Genomic DNA, 19,244 nt, shown 5'->3' on the forward strand with positions numbered 1-19,244 from the left:
CAACGACAAGTAATCATCCAGGATACAAAAACCAGCACGATAGGTTCTGCCTCTCTAGTTAACACAAAACAGCAAACTAAGTGGGTTAACGAAAGGTGTTATGAATGTGATGACTACGGTCACATGAAGAACGAGTGCCCTCGAAAGGGTCAAGGATTGCGTAAATGTTATGAATGCCAACGATTTACTACCCACAAAGCATACGAGTGTCCTCAGCGAATGTCCAGGCAGGGAAATGGTTCAGGCAGAGGTGGTTATAAAGGTAAACGAAATGTAAATAATAATCAATACAATAAATTCGACAGTCGTCTGCATGCCAGAAACAAACGTTTCTTTAAGGCTAAAGGGAATAGATATAATCGCAACTCACAGTCATTTAAACAAGCTCGTGACGACGGTAAACGACAGTCGAATAAAGAGAACGACAGTAATGCTCCAAAACAATCTAAGAATAAGAAAGATAACACGAATAATCAGCAAAACCAATCTCGAACTGGAATAAGTGAAACCCCGACAATTCATTTTGCAAATCACCAACAAAATAATCCAGGTATGTGTGAATCGAATAACATTGCGTCTGTATATTGTTTTGAATGTCAATCTGACGAAAAAAAACCAAGTGGTAGTATCATTAATTTTAAATTCAAAAATAAATAAAATCTATTCTAACCTAGGTGGTAGTAGCTTTAATTTTTCTTAACAAAATTATTAAATTACAAAATTGTTACTTTATTCAATCCAAGTGATATCTACCTCGAAAAAACCTAAATAACAAGTAGTATCTATTTAAAAAAAAATATGTGAAATCTTTTAATACTGCGCCAATTACAAAGAGAGAATATACATATATACCTTAACAAAATTATTATTATATCACAAAATTGCGTTACCAAACTCAATCCAAATGATACGTACCAACCTAAGTGGTAGTAGCCTTATTTCTCCTTAACAAAATTATATCACAAAATTGCGTTGTCTAACTCAACCTAAGTGACATGTATTTTCAAAAAAATATATGAAATCTTTAAATTACGCCAACTACAAAGAGAATATATATATTGCTTTGAAAAATAATTGTAGTGCAACTACTCTTAAAAAATAAAACAAAATTGTGTTACCTAACTCAACCCAAGTGGTATGTATCTTTGTATTCCTGAGAGTCTTTCTATCAACCCAAGTGGTAGTGTAGTTTTAATTCTCCTTGATAAAATTATAATATTACAAAGAATTATTTTAATCACAAAGAATTAAAGAGGTAACATTATAAAATAAAAATATTTAATTAAAATAAAATAAATAAATTTTTCTTGTAAAAAACTTGGCGCTGCTTTTTTAAGGTTTAGAACCTTTGCACAAGACTTTCGTATGGCAACATAGTGTAACGAAACGTGGGTCAACGCACAAGAAACGTATCGGTTACGGCGTTAAAGCCCCGGACACACACTTTTTCGTAACAGTAACAGTAAAGTTTCGACCACCCAGATAGCCAAATCTGTTCGAACAAATAATGCCAAATACTTGCTACAAATTTTGGTTTCAGAAATGGTACAAATTTGCATCAAAATTTGTTTTATCAAATGTTGTCGACAAACTGCTAGCAAATACGTATCAAAACATGCGTACACAATTGACGCCAAATTGATACCAAATATCGAGCAAAGCTTAGTAGTACCTGATAACAAATTGGCATCAAATTGCCGCTAAAATTAGTTGACAAAACCTAACACCAAATTAATGCCAAATATTAAGCAAATTTTGGTGACAAAGCTTGAGAACAAATTGACGCCAAATACCGAGCAAAGCTTAGCAACTACCTGATAACAAATTGGCACCAAATTGCTGTTAAAGTTTGTTGACTAAACCTAACGCCAAATTGATGCCAAATATTGAGCAAATTTTGGTAACAAAACTTAAGAACAAATTGACGCCAAATACCAAGCGATGTTTAGGGCGTTTCATTCAGATGGCGCGACACGTGAGTCGCCACTTTCAACGCGCCCTCACCTCCTTCCTCGCTCTTGTTCAGTGTCATGGCCGCTCTTGCTGCGTTTCTTCGGACGAGACGAGTACGTTTTCCTTCTTTCGTAACTGATTGAGCAAAGCGGCACGTATTCTGGAGACCAACCGAGCGAGATTCGACTTCCCAAGGAGAGCTCACCGCCAGGAAAAGGAGAGCTTTTGAGGCTTTTGAGGATTGAGGCGAGGAGTCCGGTCCAGCGAGCAGGGCCCTTCCGATATTCTCATTTGGGACGCCATATTGGAAGATCGACATTGATCGTGGTAGTACAAGGGGCTCTGCAAGGTTAATTCTCGTCTTAAGATCTGGAATTGCTCTCATTCTTGTGGCTCTGGTTTATATTCTAGCCCTAGAATTGATCTCGTAGACAAAAGCAGAGGCCCCCCTCTCTTTTCTTTTCTTTTTTTTCTTTTCTTTTCTTACTTTGATTTCAATCAGTAATTCAGACTCCTTAATTCCGCCCTGTAAGATCTGGTTAATTCTCGTCTTGAGATCTTGGAATTGCTCTCATTCTTGTGGGTCTGGTTTATATTCTAGCCCTAATGTAATTTTAATATATGCATTACAATTTTACACTGTCAAATAATAAATAATATCGTTTGAGATAATAATAACAACAGTATAGATAATAGTAACAATTTTATTACTTGACTTATTTCATTCTATTTTTGACAACTCGTATATACATTAATTGTGGCTAAGGTCTATACTATGTCATAGTGTAGATCTTAGCTACATTTCTGGCAAGTCAGTCCAAAGTATGCGGCTTTGTTCTCTATCCTTTTATCTGTAGCAATTTTATTTCTTTTTATTTTTTAATTATTTTTATGCATTATCTCTTATGTATCAGGTTTCTGAAGAAGACTAAGTATATAAAGTCGAAACGTAAAACGTTAATTGTATTTAAAATTTGTTTAATTAAACGAGATTTTGTTTTTAAATTTAAATTGATGACCTTTTTATAACTCGAGAAAATCAGCCAGCCTTCCATCCTATAAGTATATTTTGTACTGTTAGTTTAATTAATTTAGTTATATTTTTTTCCATTAACATTCTATTGCTTCCTCATAAAGGAAGCTTTGTGATGGTAAAAAATTTTTTTTTCGAGATTTTGATGAAAATAGGTTTAGAATGTTCCAAAATGTCGAAAAATCATATTAGTAAAAATGTCCGGAAGTATGTATGTATGTGTGTGTGTGTGTACGGATTTTTTGTACACGCATCTACTTCTACAATTTTTTAGATACCGGAATGCATTTTTTTTTAATCGATAGAGTATCATAGAAAGTATGTCCTCCTCAAATTTTATTAAGATCGGTCAACCGGTATAGATTTTAAGGGAATTTTTTTTTTAGAAAAGTGTGTTTTACGCTATAGCCTTCTTAATATTTGAGATACCGTTTTATTTCTAATTCTACTATATTTTTCAGTTTTTTTCTACCCCTATTTCATATATAATTAATTAAGATTTGGTTAATTAGTTCTGGAGTTACAGACGTTTGAAATTTCGGAGAATTTGTACCGTCGTCTGTATGTATGTATGACCGCGAACTACTCATTCGTTAGTGGACCGAATTTTTACCAAAAGTATATGAAGTAGGGGTAGAATTTCCCGAGGAGTGCCATAAAGTGTATAGTTTTTCGTTACCGATTTTCTGGAAACCTGAGGAAGTTTCTCACAAAGCTTCCTCTATGAGGAAGCTAAAACAAATAAATACAAATAATTATACATCAAATAAAATAAAAGCTTACTCATAGAGGAAGCTTTGTGAGCGAAGGTTTCTACTTGCACATTTAAAAAATATAAGAAGCAATGTGCAGGTTTCTACTTGCACACTTAAAAACTATGAGGAAGCAAAGTGCAAGTTTCTACTTGAACATTTAAAAACTATGAGGAAGCAATGTGCAGGTTTCTACTTGCACACTTAAAAACTATGAGGAAGCAATGTGCAAGTTTCTACTTGCACACTTAAAAACTATGAGAAAGCAAAGTGCAGGTTTCTACTTGTTTGTTATAGTGATTGTGCAGTAAAAAATCTGAAAAAATATATGTTTTTAAAAAGTAAAGATAGTATATATTTTGAAATCTATGTATTTTATGTAAACATAACATTTAAATTTATTTGCAGTTTATTTTAGAACATGCCAAAAAACACCGTTTTATAAGCTTTCTAAGAAAGTTAAAAGGCAGAAAGTGAATGTTGAAGTTGTAGAAGAACTCAATTCAACAGATTCTTTAATTGAATTCGATCAGTCGCATATTCAGCAAGCACATGCTTCCGTTAAAAGCCAAAGTTCCGTAATACCAGATTTTCTTCATAATCAAAAAGAATCTGAACTTTCTCATTATTCTTAACTTTTCATCATTCTGAACTTCCTCACCATTCTGAATTTTTTAATAATTCTGATCATTTTGAGTACTCTGAACACTTTGATTTTGAAAATAACGATAATTATAGAGATATATTTAACATTAACAGACACACCGGCAACAATAACGAGGCTCATTCAGATGACAACGATGATAATTCTGAAAACTGCGAGAATAGTGATGAGAATAAAAAATATTCGAAATGTTTCGTGAAAACAAGAGTTATAAAGAAGAGTTATAAGAGTATAAAGAGTTATACTCTTATAGTCTTAAAGAAGAGTTATAAGAGTATAAAGAATATGTAATATTATGTAATAAAATGTTTCATTCTACTTGCCGTTTGAATCTGATTAAGGCAAAATTGTAATATTAGTTTGAAATAGAAACAATTTAAAACAATTTAAAATACAAGGGAAATGCTTTAGTTTTATAACTATCATATTCTTGCAATATTAAAAATTTTACATATTCTTTCTTTGATTAAAATATTTCTCAAAATAATCTTGGAACTGTTGATGAAATATCGTGTATTTTTTATCTGTAAAAGTTTAAAGTTTTGTTTGAATAGTTTAAAAAGTTTTGTTTGAACGGTTTAAAAGTTTTGTTTGAACAGTTTTTTTCTGCTGTATATTAATTTCTATTACATCAAACACTACAAAATTCACTTCGGTTGCTTGCACCTAAATGATGTATATTATTCTTTTGTTATTTCTTTCTGACAACAGTACTGGATTATTCCATCGTAATCGACGAACTATGCACATTGTGAACATTTGTTTATTTCAATTTTGCATTCTTGCAAATAATAAATCGTGTTTCAAGTTTGAACTAGTTGTTTAAATATGCACGGTAGTTATTATTGTATGATTAAAGAAAGGAAAGTTAGTAGTATTAGGCTTATAAGAATATTGTTTTAGATGCATTTTCATAGAAATTATACTCGTGTTTTCAGTAAGATTCTATAAATCATTCTTATACCGGCCAATGCATTATCTGCGCACGGAGTATGTGTTCCAGGCATTATATAAGATTCTCGAGTGTTTACAAATATTGTATGTGCTGTTGCCAAAGTTAAATGTTTGAAAATTATTCACGGTACCCTTGGGAAAATATACTTTAAATAAAATTAAAGTTCTTAAAAGTAATCTTAAAAATTTAAGAGTTTACTTAAGAAATTTTTAGGTAAATTAAAGTGTGTAAAAGGTTAATCTAAAGTAATTTAAGAAATTTTAAAGTATTTCAAAACTGACTGTAAAATAATCTTAGAAAACCAAAGGTTTTAAAAACTGACTTTAAAATAGTATTCTGGTACTCTAAAGGAGTGGAAAAGTAGCTTTAAAGTAATTTTAATAAATCTTAGGTAATTATAAGAAAACATTAAACTTTAAAGTTTTTTTATGAATCTCGATCTTAACTTAAAAGTTACAAGGAAGCAAACTTTTAAGAAGATTTATTTCATGTGGTTAAATCTTCAAGGTTTAAAGTTATAAAGTTAAAGTTATAAGTATTTTAAAGTTATAAGGTTTACAGTTATAGAGGATAACTTTTAAGTTATTTTCTTTATTATTATTTCTATATTGCATCTGGAATTTTTAAAGTGCTTTAATACTTACCTTAAAATTTACTTATCCCTGAAATAATTATTAAACTGAATTTGTTTCTTAAGATAATTTTTGAAAAATTATATATTTGCGCTGGTTATGACATATGTAGACTATATATAACACTTACATTAAATTAAGAAGTAGTCTACCACGTAAGGCAGTTGGCTCACGATCCAGAGGTCCCGAGTTCGAATCCTACCAAGGTAAGTGTTTTTTTCAAATACGAGAAAATATTTATAATCATAGACTGCATCTTAAGAAACAAATTTAGTTAAAAAAATAGTAATAAAATTTCGAAATAAATAATTTTTTTGTCGGGTAAATATTTGTTTTTCCTCTAGCATTTATACGAAGGAGAGGCTACGAAGTAAGTTGCCTTATAGTTATAAGATTACCTTAAACAATAGTTTTAAAGTGTCCAAATTTACCTTAAATTTTTCTTTAAAGTAAGTTTTAAGATTTTTTTTAAAGATTTCTAAGGTAAATTTTCCCAAGGGTTCTACCTATTTTATTGGTTCGAAAAATTACTTGTTATAGAATACCGTCTCAAAAGTTTACCAAAAAATATGGCAATGGTACGAAGAGCATATCATATTTAAAAAAAATAAAAAAGAATACTTTATTTTTTAAAAGTACCGCCTACCCATTTTATTGCTTCCAAAAAATTATGTCCGATAGGAAACTACTCCAAGATTCTAGAAAAATGTTTTCGTAATTGTACAAGAAAGATATCGGAACTAAAAAAATCAAGAACATTTATTTATTTCTTTTATCAATGTTTCTGTCATCAGAAACCTTTCCCGAATTTTCCACAAATGTGTCTCAATGATATCTACAACATATTAAAATTTCATCAAAATCGGTTAAGCCGATCAAAAGATATGAATTATTTTCGAAATTTTTATTTTTATTTTTTACAGCAAAACGGTTCAATATTAAGGGCTAATATTTGACTAAATTGTAAGTGACACTGACAGCAATCAAAGCAAAAAAAATGAGCATGATCCGTGTGGGGGCACATTGACCCTTCTTATCCGGCTACGGCCTTTAACATACTTTCAAATTGCATATCGAGAATTGACTTCGGTAACAGGTAGATGCGATTAAAAGTTTCTTGCACCCGGTAACACTCTTCATACGCGATGTTGGCGAATTTATAATCAGTCCCAGCTTACACGCACCAGATAACTTTGCAGGTTTCGCACGATATCTTCGTGGATGCGACACCCCATAAAAGAGGCGACCAAAAAAGACAAAGATCGCAAAGCGCACTCCTTCAATAACAAAAATATCAATATATTACCAATAATAATAATAATTTATTAATAAGAAATATCTGAAAGACTTTTGGTTGCTATTGAAAGAAAAAACAAAAAAAGCTCTCACTTGCTTGTTTTTTTCTTTTCATCAAAATAAATCATCAAAATATTTTTTTTTCTTTTCTCGAAGATGACACAGAGTTGCTAAAATAAAATGTCCAAAAATAATAAGAGAGAAAAAGAGATGTAAAAAATTTATTTTAAGAGCTGAGACAACAGTGTCTCCCTCGTGAATACGTTAAGATAGAGACGTGGATATGTTGTTCAACATACTTGTTAAGCAATTTTGGCCTGTTTATCAGTGAGATCGAAATGCTTTTGTAGACCCTGCCAGCATTTGTAGTAGTCGTCGTCCAGCTTATTGCAAAGCTTACTGGCCCATTCTGTCACGGCCATGCTATACGAGGTCTCGAACATAAAGGCCTGTGTATCGTCAGCGATCCGTTCTGGCACCAGCTCGCTGTTGGACGCAGCCTCGAAGAATTGTTTATCGGGACCGTGCGGAGTCATAATGGAATGTAGCGATGCACCACCGGCAGAAAAACCATCCTCCTTTGCCTCGTAGCGGCCCTTTATTAATCCCATAAATTCGCTCATGCAGTTTCCTGAGAATCCGATAGCAGAATGCCAGGCTTATTGAATATACGTTATATGTTACGAATATAAGTTATTGTAAAAGAAATTAGATAAAGAAAAAGATAGATAAACATATAGTAAATACCTAATAATATTAATTAATTATTAGGAAAAAGTTACTTTTTAGTATTTTATTTCCAATTTTATTAGATGAGAAACTAATGTATACCGTAATTTCCTAAAATTTATTTTTTTATAAAGTGTGTAAGGATTAAATTTAATAATTTTTAATATAATTTTAACAATTTCAAAAAGATTTCGTTACGCGTAGGAAAAGATACCACAGCGAATAATTCTGCTCGAATAGTAATGACATTTAAATAACATATTTATAGATAACGTGAACGTTCGATAATATACCTATAAGCCACAAGTATAACATAAATTACGTTTTAAAAAAAGATAAAAAAAGATAAAAATAGCTCATTGTCTCTTTCAAATTATCTAAACTAGTTAAATTTCAAAATAAACAGCTGAATCGTTAACTGCGTCAATAGTGCAAATTAATTCTGCGAAATATTCGCGTCTTGTTTAAAAAATACAAGAAAAAATTATTGGAATGTATCAATACTCGCTCATACAAGTTCCAACATTCGTCGATAAAATTCTTTGTAAATAACAGCTACGATTTGACTTTATAAATGTCAAATATCATTATATCGACAAAACTTCTCGCGAAACGCATAACTCGGTGTTGGCAGATGCTGAATGATTCGTTTAGTATCAACAATGGACCGACTTAATCCGTCAACGTTAATCCTCATCGTCGATGGATACCATCGACAAGTCGACATGCGGGCGCGTATATACGTCACGAGCAATTCGCGATCGCGCAACAAGACGCAGCGGCCGGATCTGCAATGGAAATTACGTGTATTTTGCATATTATCGCTCTCCACGCGCCGCCGATTTATTCATTAACGTGGAGAATGGCCCGCGTTGAATACGCCGCTATACTGGCCGCTTATCAAATCTCGGAGAAAGCAGCGAACGGCTACTCTTACTGGTGCTCAAACATATTTCGAGATACGTATTGCTTGTAGCCTCGTACGTTGTTGTTGCGCGGTTTCACATTAGCAAAATTGTATAAATATCAATGCAATGTATATAAAAAAGATTTAATTAATTGAACTATTATATTAATTAAATTCCAGTGTTCTAGAAATATTGAAAATAAGAAAAATGAAATAGAACTAAATACGAAGTGAATTAACTGGATTAAAGAATTAAGTAAGAAGTATGAAATTAATAGAAGTATAAATAATAGAAAATCTATATTAGAAATCTTTACTCATAAAATTACTCATAAAATTAAGATTAAAGAGAAGTTATCTTTAACCAATTTTATCATTGAATTTTATTTCATGAAATACTTTTATAGAAAGTAATAAAAGTGTCTCACAAGAATACAATTTTTAGTCACGTTTTCGTAGCCGTTTTCCATCGATTTCAGAATAATTACGGAATAAGTATATATAATTTCCTTCATAATAAACGCATATATATGTATATGTACACACTTTCGATATTCGCCGATAACAAAAATGCCAATTATTCTCTCCGCTTATTTATCACAGCTATTAAGCGAGCCTTCGTCAATTTTAATAAGATTCCCGATAATCGGCATTAATTTTAGAATTGGAAACTATCACAGCGCGTTTATAGTCCGCTGTCACAATTACTCCGATCGATCCTATAATTTTGCACGTAACTTCTGTACCACGGAATGGTACACATTGAAGACACCGATAATGGCCGCTTCTTGTGGTTTTCAATTACTCAACTCGTAAGAATGCAACCTCGTTGATAGGCACATCGTGCCTACCCGTCTTTCTCCTTGCACGCGATGGACTTTCTCAACAAGAGAGCGCGATAACGCAGCGGAATATGACGAGGATAACCGCGACGTCGAACGAAAGTGGCCCGTCCCGTCTCGTCATAATCGATCGGCATCATATTGCGATCGGCAGTGACAGGAAATCGGTGAAACGACCTACCGGGGAAAGAGACATTGTGCGATCGGTCGCCGGGAAAAATTTCGAGTTTTCTCCGAGCCAACTCGGTTGCACAATTTTCAGGGGCGCTCTTCTGGAACGAAGACGCCGCCGAGTCGAGTACGACGGTGCACTCGCGCTCGAACTCTTGCCGCGTGTAATCGACCCCACGGGATCGGCGACAGGGAAAAGAGCCGCAGAATCCGCAATTTCTTGGTGGTATACCGTGTTTAGTAAACGCGTCACGGATCGTCGAATCGGTAGTTTAATCAAGATAGGTACCAAGCGGTTACCAAGCAAACCAAAGAACCAATCTAAAAGAGACTTGAAAGATATGTCAAGTATCTAAGACGTTTACCTTAAATACCCTTAAATACAATATCTATATAAAAATATAATATCTAATAAAGACCCTTAAATACAATATCTAATCTTTAACTATAATTTCTACAATTTTTTACATATTCCTATAATTTGGAACGATATTTATCAAAAAAATTAGCATCTTTTTCTTGCTTAATTATAAATTTAAACAAACTACTGGAAATTATGAAGCACTTATAGAAGTAATCCAGTAATCTTATTAAATATTATTGGCATACACTTTAATTTTCCTCGTTAAATCGCGTTAAGAAAAGTTTACACAGATCAGTTTCATCTGTACATCGGCGCGTATATATATAATATGAACGCAAAAGGTATGTACTTTCTAGGAATATACTTACGATGATAATAAGGGGGTCGGAAAGTGTGCTCCTGTACGGACCATCGGGGTGGAAAGATAACAAAGTCGGCCGCGGCGGTTCCAGGCTTGTTAGTGGGGCACGTCAACACGGTGAAGATGGAAGGATCCTGCGGAATTAATTGAGCTACTTAACATTCCGAGAGTGAGCATGATAAAATCCGAAACATCCGATGGATATGTGTAGAAGAATTAAAAAAAAATCTTACTTATCGCACGTATGTTTGTTACGTTAAAACACAAAAATGTAAAATGCTAAAGAAAATTAAAGAAGAAGCAGTAACGCAATTTACTATTGAAGATAATATTAAATCGTTAATAAGCTTTTCCCTTGCGTTATATATATATGTATATTGTTTATACTCACGCAGTGATCAAAGGAAACGGAATTGATGACCATGAACCTATTGAGATCGTATTTGTACGGTACGTAATTGCCGTGCCATGCGACGACGTCAAAGGGACTGTGACCTTGATTGGCCACGAACAGCTTTCCCTGGTATTTACATATGATCTCGTAATCGATCTCGCGATCATCGTACCAAGCCACCGGTGTCTGAAAGTCTCTCGGGCTCGCCAAACCGTTCGCCCCTGCGCATTTAATTCACAGCCCAGCTCATTAATCCGCTTATTAAGGAAATGTGAATGTATCGAATCTCCCTAATGGAAGAGATGTAATTGTTCGACGACAGCATAACAGCATTATGTCGTTCAACAGCTATGTTTCGAAGATAAAATACGAAAAGTTTTATTTACCATTAACGTTGAAAGAATTGGGAATGTGGATTAATTTTCTTAAGTTTCTACAAAAAAGTGTTATAAGCTACTTCCTGTTGTGCCGTTCCTTGGATCGAGAGGTCGGCACAGAGTTCGTTTGGATCCGCCGGGAGGAAGGATTCGAGAATAACTCTGCCAGATTCTTGTTTGAGCGAGGGTTTAATAAAGCCTTTATTAAAACGACACAAATGTTATCTTGATTCACTGCCCTGACTTGCGGGCGCTCACTATAGAATAATTGTTACGTTCGGTCGTGCGCGATTAGTCTTACGTTCTAGACTGCCCGCCGTTCCTTGGAAGGGCGGGCTTTTATCGCCTCGGCATCGCTGACTTAGCAGTCAGCGATTTTGACTTCGCGATCAACGTCCTAGCGGGCTGGTGAAATCCCGAATGACCATATATGGTCATTGCCGCGACGCGTGCTGGCTTCCGCGTCATCGGTCCTCGTCGCTAGGGTCGGATTACCAGGTAATCCGGCCCTCGGTGTTGCCAGGTGCCATTCTTTATCGCGAATACGTTGTGCGCTCACAACATCCCTTCCCCCGCGGAAAAAGAAAAACTGAGGCATTCGAAGTTTTTCGTTATTTATTTGTGTTTTTCTTTTTCCTGAGAGGTTACACTCTAATTTTCTTATATGCTAATATGTATGCTGTGATTTCTCCTTTTAAATTCTTAATGATTCCCTTTTTTCTTTATTGCATAAATAATTACAAGTATAATGCTTACTACTACTACTATTATGGTCGCGGAACCTACAGGATATACAATATTCTTATTCGAAAAAACGCTGGGTTGGTTATTTTCCACTTTTTTTTTAATTTCATCTAGACTTAAACTTAATTTTGTTAATTCCGACGGATCTTTGATTACTGGTTCTAACTTTATTTCTTTTTCGGAATCTAATTTGTTGTCTAAGGTTATACTTTTTTCTATGGTATTAGTTATATTTAATTCTGGTAAATACATTTGTACATGTTTCGTATAAATTCTGTTTTTTGTTTTTAAAATTATATCTGGTGTAGTTATTTTACAATTATCGCGTAATGTTATTTTTCCGGTTTTTTCAATTTTAATTTTATTTTCTGGCATTTCATTACACTGAATTGTTATTTCCGATATTTTTGGAGTGGAATATAACCATGTTTGGGGTTCGGCTAATGTTATCCAAAATGTTACGTTTGAGATGATGTGGCGTTGTCCACGGTTTTCTATGTATCTAGGCGCTTTTATATAAAGCTGCACCTCGCTTGGTGCATTCGCAGTTACAAAATATACGGGAAAATTTTGATCGCATATAAATTTAGTAGTTTCTCGCGTACATTTATTTAATTCGCTTTCCTTTAATATTATATAATTATGATTTTCTCGGTTTATTCCTACTAGCGTGTGTGAAGGTTCTAGTAGTGTGAATACATTATGGTCGTTGTGTATTGGTACGGGTGTAATTTTTATAATTTCGTATATCGAGTATGCTACTATTGGAAACGCGAGGATAGTGTATACGTTCGCATTGTCGTAGTACGCGCTTACGACTACGTATTTTTGAATAGTGTTCCAATTTTCTGTCTGGATTTTAAATGGAAAGTTTAGTCCTCTGGTTAAGTGTGAGGTTGCCTCCTTTAATTCTACGACTATATTCTCTAATGGAAGTACGCGTGTAAGTAGAATGTCATTTTGTGCGTATGTTAGATAGTCTGTAATATCGTTTATGTCTGTCGTGAGGTCAGCTAGGATAGCGGTTATCAATAGTATTTGTTCGTCTATTTCCTCTCGGTGTATGAATTGGAGTTATTTTTATCGTATTTTGCTGATTACGGCTGTTGGTTTTTATATATTTTAGCGCGTTACTTTAGTCCGAGACTGTCTTTTGTCGTGTAACGTCTGGTAATTTTTTTTTTATTATGACTCCTCTCGAACGGTTTGTACCCGTTAGGGGTGTTGCGACCCCAGAGGAGCTCCGGGCTGTTGATGAGGGGGAGGGGACCACCCCTCCTGTGCTGGTAGTGCCCGACTTGTCGGAAACTTGGAGCCGCGTTCACAATCCCTTCCTTCATCGTGTTGGTTTTCGGGAGTTTCTGTCTTATGAACCAGATCGAGTGCCAGATCAAATGACGTTGTTTTTGCTGCTCGTCGAGTTGCGTATTTATTTTTTGACTGGTCAGATGCTTGGTGCTCCCCGTCGGCATTAACGTAAGTTTTCTTATCATATTATTTTTCGATTTAACGTGGGTTTTGCTGACTATGTTTGTCCGTCTCGGTTAGCTCTCTTGCTTTTTTCTGCGCGCTGTCGCGTCAGTTGGCTGCTACCTTCGAACAGAGTCCAGTGATTTCGTTTTTCTTCGTGGGTTATTTCTTATTTTAATTAATTATGCGGTGCTTCCGTTGTGCTCAACATTTCGCACCCTCCACCTGTGACGCGTGCCAACGTGTGTATTGGGTAGATCTTGCGCCGGCTGCTGTAACGGCGGAACGCGAGTTGCCCCAATCTCCTCCCCCCCCCCCCGTACGCGGAAGTGGCCCGTCCTGACACCGGGGTGCTTATCCGTCCGTTGCGGGTGATCTTGCACACCGCAACAGGACAAAGGGACGTGGCCCTGATTCGTCCTCGTCGGGAGTAGTATTTCAGTAAGTTGCCATTCTTTTTATTGTATCTTGCTATTTCTACTGCTTATTATTAATGTTCTGTTTCGTGTGGGCTTTACTCTTCGATAAATGCTTTTAACCGGTTTGCATGTATGTACGCGTATCGTTTTGCGCTTTATCTTAATTGTAAAATTTACACCGCTGTGTTTTTCTATGATCACATATGCCCCTATCCATTGTGATTCTAGCTTTTTCGATCTTCCGCGTCGTACAGTTTCGTCGTGTAGCAATACCTTATTTCCTACTTTAAATGTTTCTTTATTACATTTTTTATTAAATTGTTGTTTTGCTTTTCTTTTTCCTTCTTTGGTATGCTCTCTCGCGACTTGATTCGTGGCGCGGATTCGCTCTCGTAGTTCTTTCGCGTAATCTTCGTATGAATACGTTAATTTCGGGGGCCTCGTTAGGGCTGTCGGTAGGTTCGCTCGGTGTCCGTAGACGAGTTCGAACGGTGTCAGTCCTGTCGTCGTATGAGGCGTCGTATTGTGACATAAGCTGAACATTGCGTAGGGAATCCACTCATCCCAATCGGTTTGGTCCTCGTTTATGTAAGGCCTCAGATATTCGGCTAGAGTACGATGCGATCTTTTCCAGCGCTCCGTTACTCTCGGGATGATATGCGGTTGTCTGTATCTTTTCGATTTCAGCAACTTGCACATGTTCTTGAATATCTCACTCGTAAAGTTTGTTCCTTGGTCCGTGAGAATTTTCTCCGGAATTCCGGGTTCTAATACTACTTTCGTTACGAAAGCTTTGCCACTGTATTCGCCTCCTGATTTTCTACCGGTACTGCCTTGCTGAATTTCGTAAGATTATCTTGAAACGTAAGGAGATATTTATTTCCGTTATTCGTGACTGTTAACGGGCCTATACTATGTCGAGCGCGCATTTTTCGAATGGTCGCTCGGGCGTATCTGTGATAACCATTGGCATTTTCGTTTTCCTACTTAGGTTTATTTTTTTGACAGTACTCGCATTTGTTTATGTAGTCTTCTACATCCACCGTAATTCCGCGCCAGCTGTGCTGCATCGATACGGTTTAGTGTTCGCGTGACTCCTTGGTGCCCTCCCGTAGCGAGTCATGATATTCGTAGAGTATTTGCCGCTTTTCCTCCTCCGAGTACTCTCTCGGGGAGTCCTCGTCCTGTTTCGCTACATTTATCGCTGATGTTTCCGCTATCGGATTTCGGCTTAGTGCGTCGGCATTCACATTGTTCTTTCCTGCTTTGTGTACGATCTCGTAATCGTATTCCTCCAACTTGAGCCTCCATCTTATCAGTCTGGAGCCGGGATCATTTACATTGAATAGCCAGATCAATGGCTTGTGATCGGTTACGATTTTGAATCTAACGCCATATAAATAGGGGCGGAAGTGTTTCAACCGCCCACACGATGGCTAAAGCTCTTTTTCTGTGGTATTATAATTTGCTCCGCCTTGCATAATACTCGGCTGGCGTACGCTATCGGTCGGTCTTGGCCTACTGTCCCTTGTGAAGCACGGCTCCGATGGCGTAATCCGACGCGTCGGTAGTCACCACGAACTCTTTGCTGAAGTCCGGGTAATTCAATACCGGTGCTGTCGTTAATTTCTCTTTCAATATATCGAATGCGTTCTGCTGTTCGATTGACCAATGAAACTTTTCCTCCTTTCTTCGTGAGCTTTGTTAGAGGCTTGGCTATTTTTGAAAAATTTTCAATAAATTTCCTGTAGTATCCGGCCAGACCGATGAAAGATTGTATATCTTTCACTTTTCTCGGGGTCGGGAACTGTCTTAACTGCTTGTAACTTAGATGGGTCTGGCGATATTCCGTCTTCGGATATCACATGCCCTAGATAAATGACCTCTTTTCGCAGGAATGCACACTTGTTCGGTTGTAGCTTGAGATTGTATTTTCGGAGTCTGAGCAGTACCCGCGATTAAATCGCTTGATATGCTCCGTCAGCGATGCTCCGTATATGACGATTAACAAAATTATATCACAAATTGTTTTACCTAACTCAACCTAAGTGATATGTTATTTCAAAAAAATATATGAAATCTTTAAATTACGCCAACTACAAAGAGAATATATATATTGCTTTGAAAAATAATTGTAGTGCAACTACTCTTAAAAAATAAACAAAATTGTGTTACCTAACTCAACCCAAGTGGTATGTATCTTTGTATTCCTGAGGATCTTTCTATCAACCCAAGTGGTAGTGTGTGTGTAGTTTTAATTCTCATTGATAAAATTATATATTACAAAGAATCATTTAATCATTTTAATCACAAAGAATTAAAGAGGTAACATTATAAAATAAAAATATTTAATTAAAATAAATAAATAAATTTTTCTTGTAAAAACTTGGCGCTGCTTTTTTAAGATTAATCTAGACAAACTTGCATAGGTGCATAAGCATATGCATAAAGAGATGGATTGGTCTATTTCCTTTTGCACATATGTCTTTATGCATATGCTTATGCACCTATGCAAGTTTGTCTAGATTAATCTTAAAAAAGCAGCGCCAAGTTTTTACAAGAAAAATTTATTGATTTTATTTTAATTAAATATTTTATTTTATAATGTTACCTCTTTAATTCTTTGTGATTAAAATGATTAAATGATTCTTTGTAATATTATAATTTTATCAATGAGAATTAAAACTACACACACACTACCACTTGGGTTGATAGAAAGATCCTCAGGAATACAAAGATACATACCACTTGGGTTGAGTTAGGTAACACAATTTTGTTTTATTTTTTAAGAGTAGTTGCACTACAATTATTTTTCAAAGCAATATATATATTCTCTTTGTAGTTGGCGTAATTTAAAGATTTCATATATTTTTTTGAAATAACATATCACTTAGGTTGAGTTAGGTAAAACAATTTTGTGATATAATTTTGTTAAGGTATATATCACTTGGATTGAGTTTGGTAACGCAATTTCGTGATATAATAATAATTTTGTTAAGGTATATATATATATATATATATTCTCTCTTTGTAATTGGCGCAGTATTAAAAGATTTCACGTATTTTTTTTAAATAGATACCACTTGTTATTTAGGTTTTTTCGAGGTAGATATCACTTGGATTGAATAAAATAACAATTTTGTAATTTAATAATTTTGTGAGACAATTTTGTGAGACAATTTTGTGAGATAATTTTTGCGATTGAATTTACAAAATACATTGCGTGTACTTGGCACTTTTTTTACCTTTTTTGAAAAAGGTAATTTTTGTACTGATATCACCTATTTTGTAGTGTTAAGCAAGGATCTGCAAAACATTTTATTTTTTATTTTTAATTATTCACAAAATTAGCAATAACAACAAATACATAAAAATTAATAATATTTAAGTAAAAGTAAATTATACATTTCTCACAAAAATTGAAGAAACACTAAATTTATTTTTAAAAATAGGCAAAATTCGAGCAGCGGTAACTTTGTTAAAAATAAATAAAATTTAAATTTCAAGCTTAAAACCTCTACTTTCGAAAGGTTACTATTCGTTCAATTTTTATTATGTCTAGACATAATTTTAATTCAGCGGATTTTTATTATGTCATGACATAATTTTAATTCTGCCGCTAGGGAATTTTTAAGTCGATTCTTATGAATCAAGCTTGAATTTGATGTCTAGGTGTCCCAGGTTGCCGATAACGAGGTCCACATAGTGCGCTCCATAGTTTTTGGTGTCCAGGTGTATTAATACCTTGAATTCGATGTCCACGTGTTCCAGGTTGCCGATGACGGGTTCCAGATAGTGCGCTCCATAGTTTTCGGTGTCCAGGTGTAATAATACGTTGAATTCGATGTCTAGGTGTCCCACGTTGCCGATGACGAGGTCCACATAGTGCGCTCTGTAGTTTCGGTGTCTACGTGTATTAATACCTCGAATTCGATATCTACGTGTCCTACTTTCAGATTTAAAGTTATTAATACACCTAGACACCAAAAACTACAAAAACGCACTATGTGAACCTCGTCATCGGCAACCTGGGACACGTAGACATCAATTTCAAGGTATTAACCCTTAGTCTGTAAACCTGGGTCGTTTTCTTCCGGGCGAAAATCAAATGTAGTTGTAACTTTTGAAAACGGGTAAAGAGGGCGCCACTGCGCATCCGTAAAAAAAGTTATGCTCCCCGAGAACCCGCCTACCGAGTTTCAAGGCGCCAGTCCCCCTCCGGCCGTCACAGGAGACACGTAATTCTTGAAAAAAACGAGGTTGCGGCGAACACTTAAGCACTTTATTTCAAAATAATTGCATGCAATATTTTTTTATGAAAGATACGCTTTTCCCCTTTAATTTCCTTTTTATTCATTTCGATATCTTTATTTGTCTTAAAGTTATGATTTTTGAGTAAAACATGATTTTACCAGTTGTAGTTGTAGTTGCTCCACTTTTAAATAAAAATTATGTGAAAAAATTAAATTGCTAATAATTTTATGATTGATACTTCAAATTGAAGGTTTGAATTACCTCCATGAATTTTTTCAGATTTTTTGTAACACTTTAACACTTAAAAAAAACGTCAGGACGAAAACGACCCAGGTTTACAGACTAAAGGTGCCAAAAAAACGTTTACAGACTAAGGGTTAATACACGTAGACACCGAAAACTACGGAGCGCACTATGTGGACCTCGTCATCGGAAACCTGGAACACCTAGACATCGAATTCAACGTACGATTACACCTGGACACCAAAAACTATGAAGCGCACTATCTGGATCCCGCAATCGGCAACCTGGGACACGTGGACATCAAATTCAAAGTATTAATACACGTAAACACTGAATACTACGGAGCGCACTATGTGAACCTCGTCATCGGCAACCTGGGACACGTAGACATCGAATTCGAGGTATTATTACACCTAGACACCGAAACTACGGAGCGCGCTATCTGGACCTCGTCATCAGCAACCTGGGACACCTAGACATCAATTTCAAGGTATTAATACACGTAGACACCGAAAACTACGGAGCGCACTATGTGGACCTCGTCATCGGCAACCTGGGACACCTAGACATCGAATTCAAGGTATTAATACACGTAGACACCGAAAACTACGGAGCTCACTATCTAGACATCGTCATCGGCAACCTGGGACACCTAAACATCGCATTCAACGTATTATTACACCT

The 19,244-nt window shown here is 35.3% G+C and overlaps 1 protein-coding gene and 1 long non-coding RNA gene across 4 annotated transcripts; one reads left to right on the plus strand and one right to left on the minus strand.

Annotated features, from left to right (window-relative positions):
- Positions 1-1,510: 1,510 nt before the first annotated feature.
- Positions 1,511-4,725, plus strand: LOC139785966 (uncharacterized). Its single transcript, XR_011722138.1, has 2 exons — positions 1,511-2,302; positions 4,498-4,725. It is a non-coding gene; the product is annotated as an uncharacterized lncRNA (long non-coding RNA).
- A 2,136-nt stretch (positions 4,726-6,861) lies between these two features.
- LOC139785967 (homogentisate 1,2-dioxygenase-like) lies at positions 6,862-11,382 on the minus strand. Of its 3 annotated transcripts, none has more exons than XM_071725141.1 (4): positions 11,051-11,380; positions 10,667-10,793; positions 7,585-7,916; positions 6,862-7,266 (listed from the first exon to the last, which is right to left on the minus strand). In XM_071725141.1, the coding sequence occupies exons 1-3, from the start codon at positions 11,081-11,083 to the stop codon at positions 7,588-7,590; spliced, it is 489 nt and encodes a 162-aa protein (XP_071581242.1). In that variant the 5' UTR covers positions 11,084-11,380; the 3' UTR covers positions 6,862-7,266; positions 7,585-7,587. The 3 variants fall into 3 exon arrangements, with proteins under 3 accessions (XP_071581242.1, XP_071581244.1, XP_071581243.1); XM_071725143.1 differs by lacking the exon at positions 6,862-7,266 and adding an exon at positions 7,292-7,455 and having other exon boundaries at positions 11,051-11,382; XM_071725142.1 differs by lacking the exon at positions 6,862-7,266 and having other exon boundaries at positions 7,493-7,916; positions 11,051-11,382.
- Between the last annotated feature and the right edge of the window lie 7,862 nt (positions 11,383-19,244).

Source organism: Temnothorax nylanderi, unplaced genomic scaffold, assembly GCF_030848795.1.
Source record: "Temnothorax nylanderi isolate EJ_2023f unplaced genomic scaffold, tnyl_v1.0 TNYL_tig0927_pilon, whole genome shotgun sequence".
NCBI lineage: Eukaryota > Metazoa > Arthropoda > Insecta > Hymenoptera > Formicidae > Temnothorax > Temnothorax nylanderi.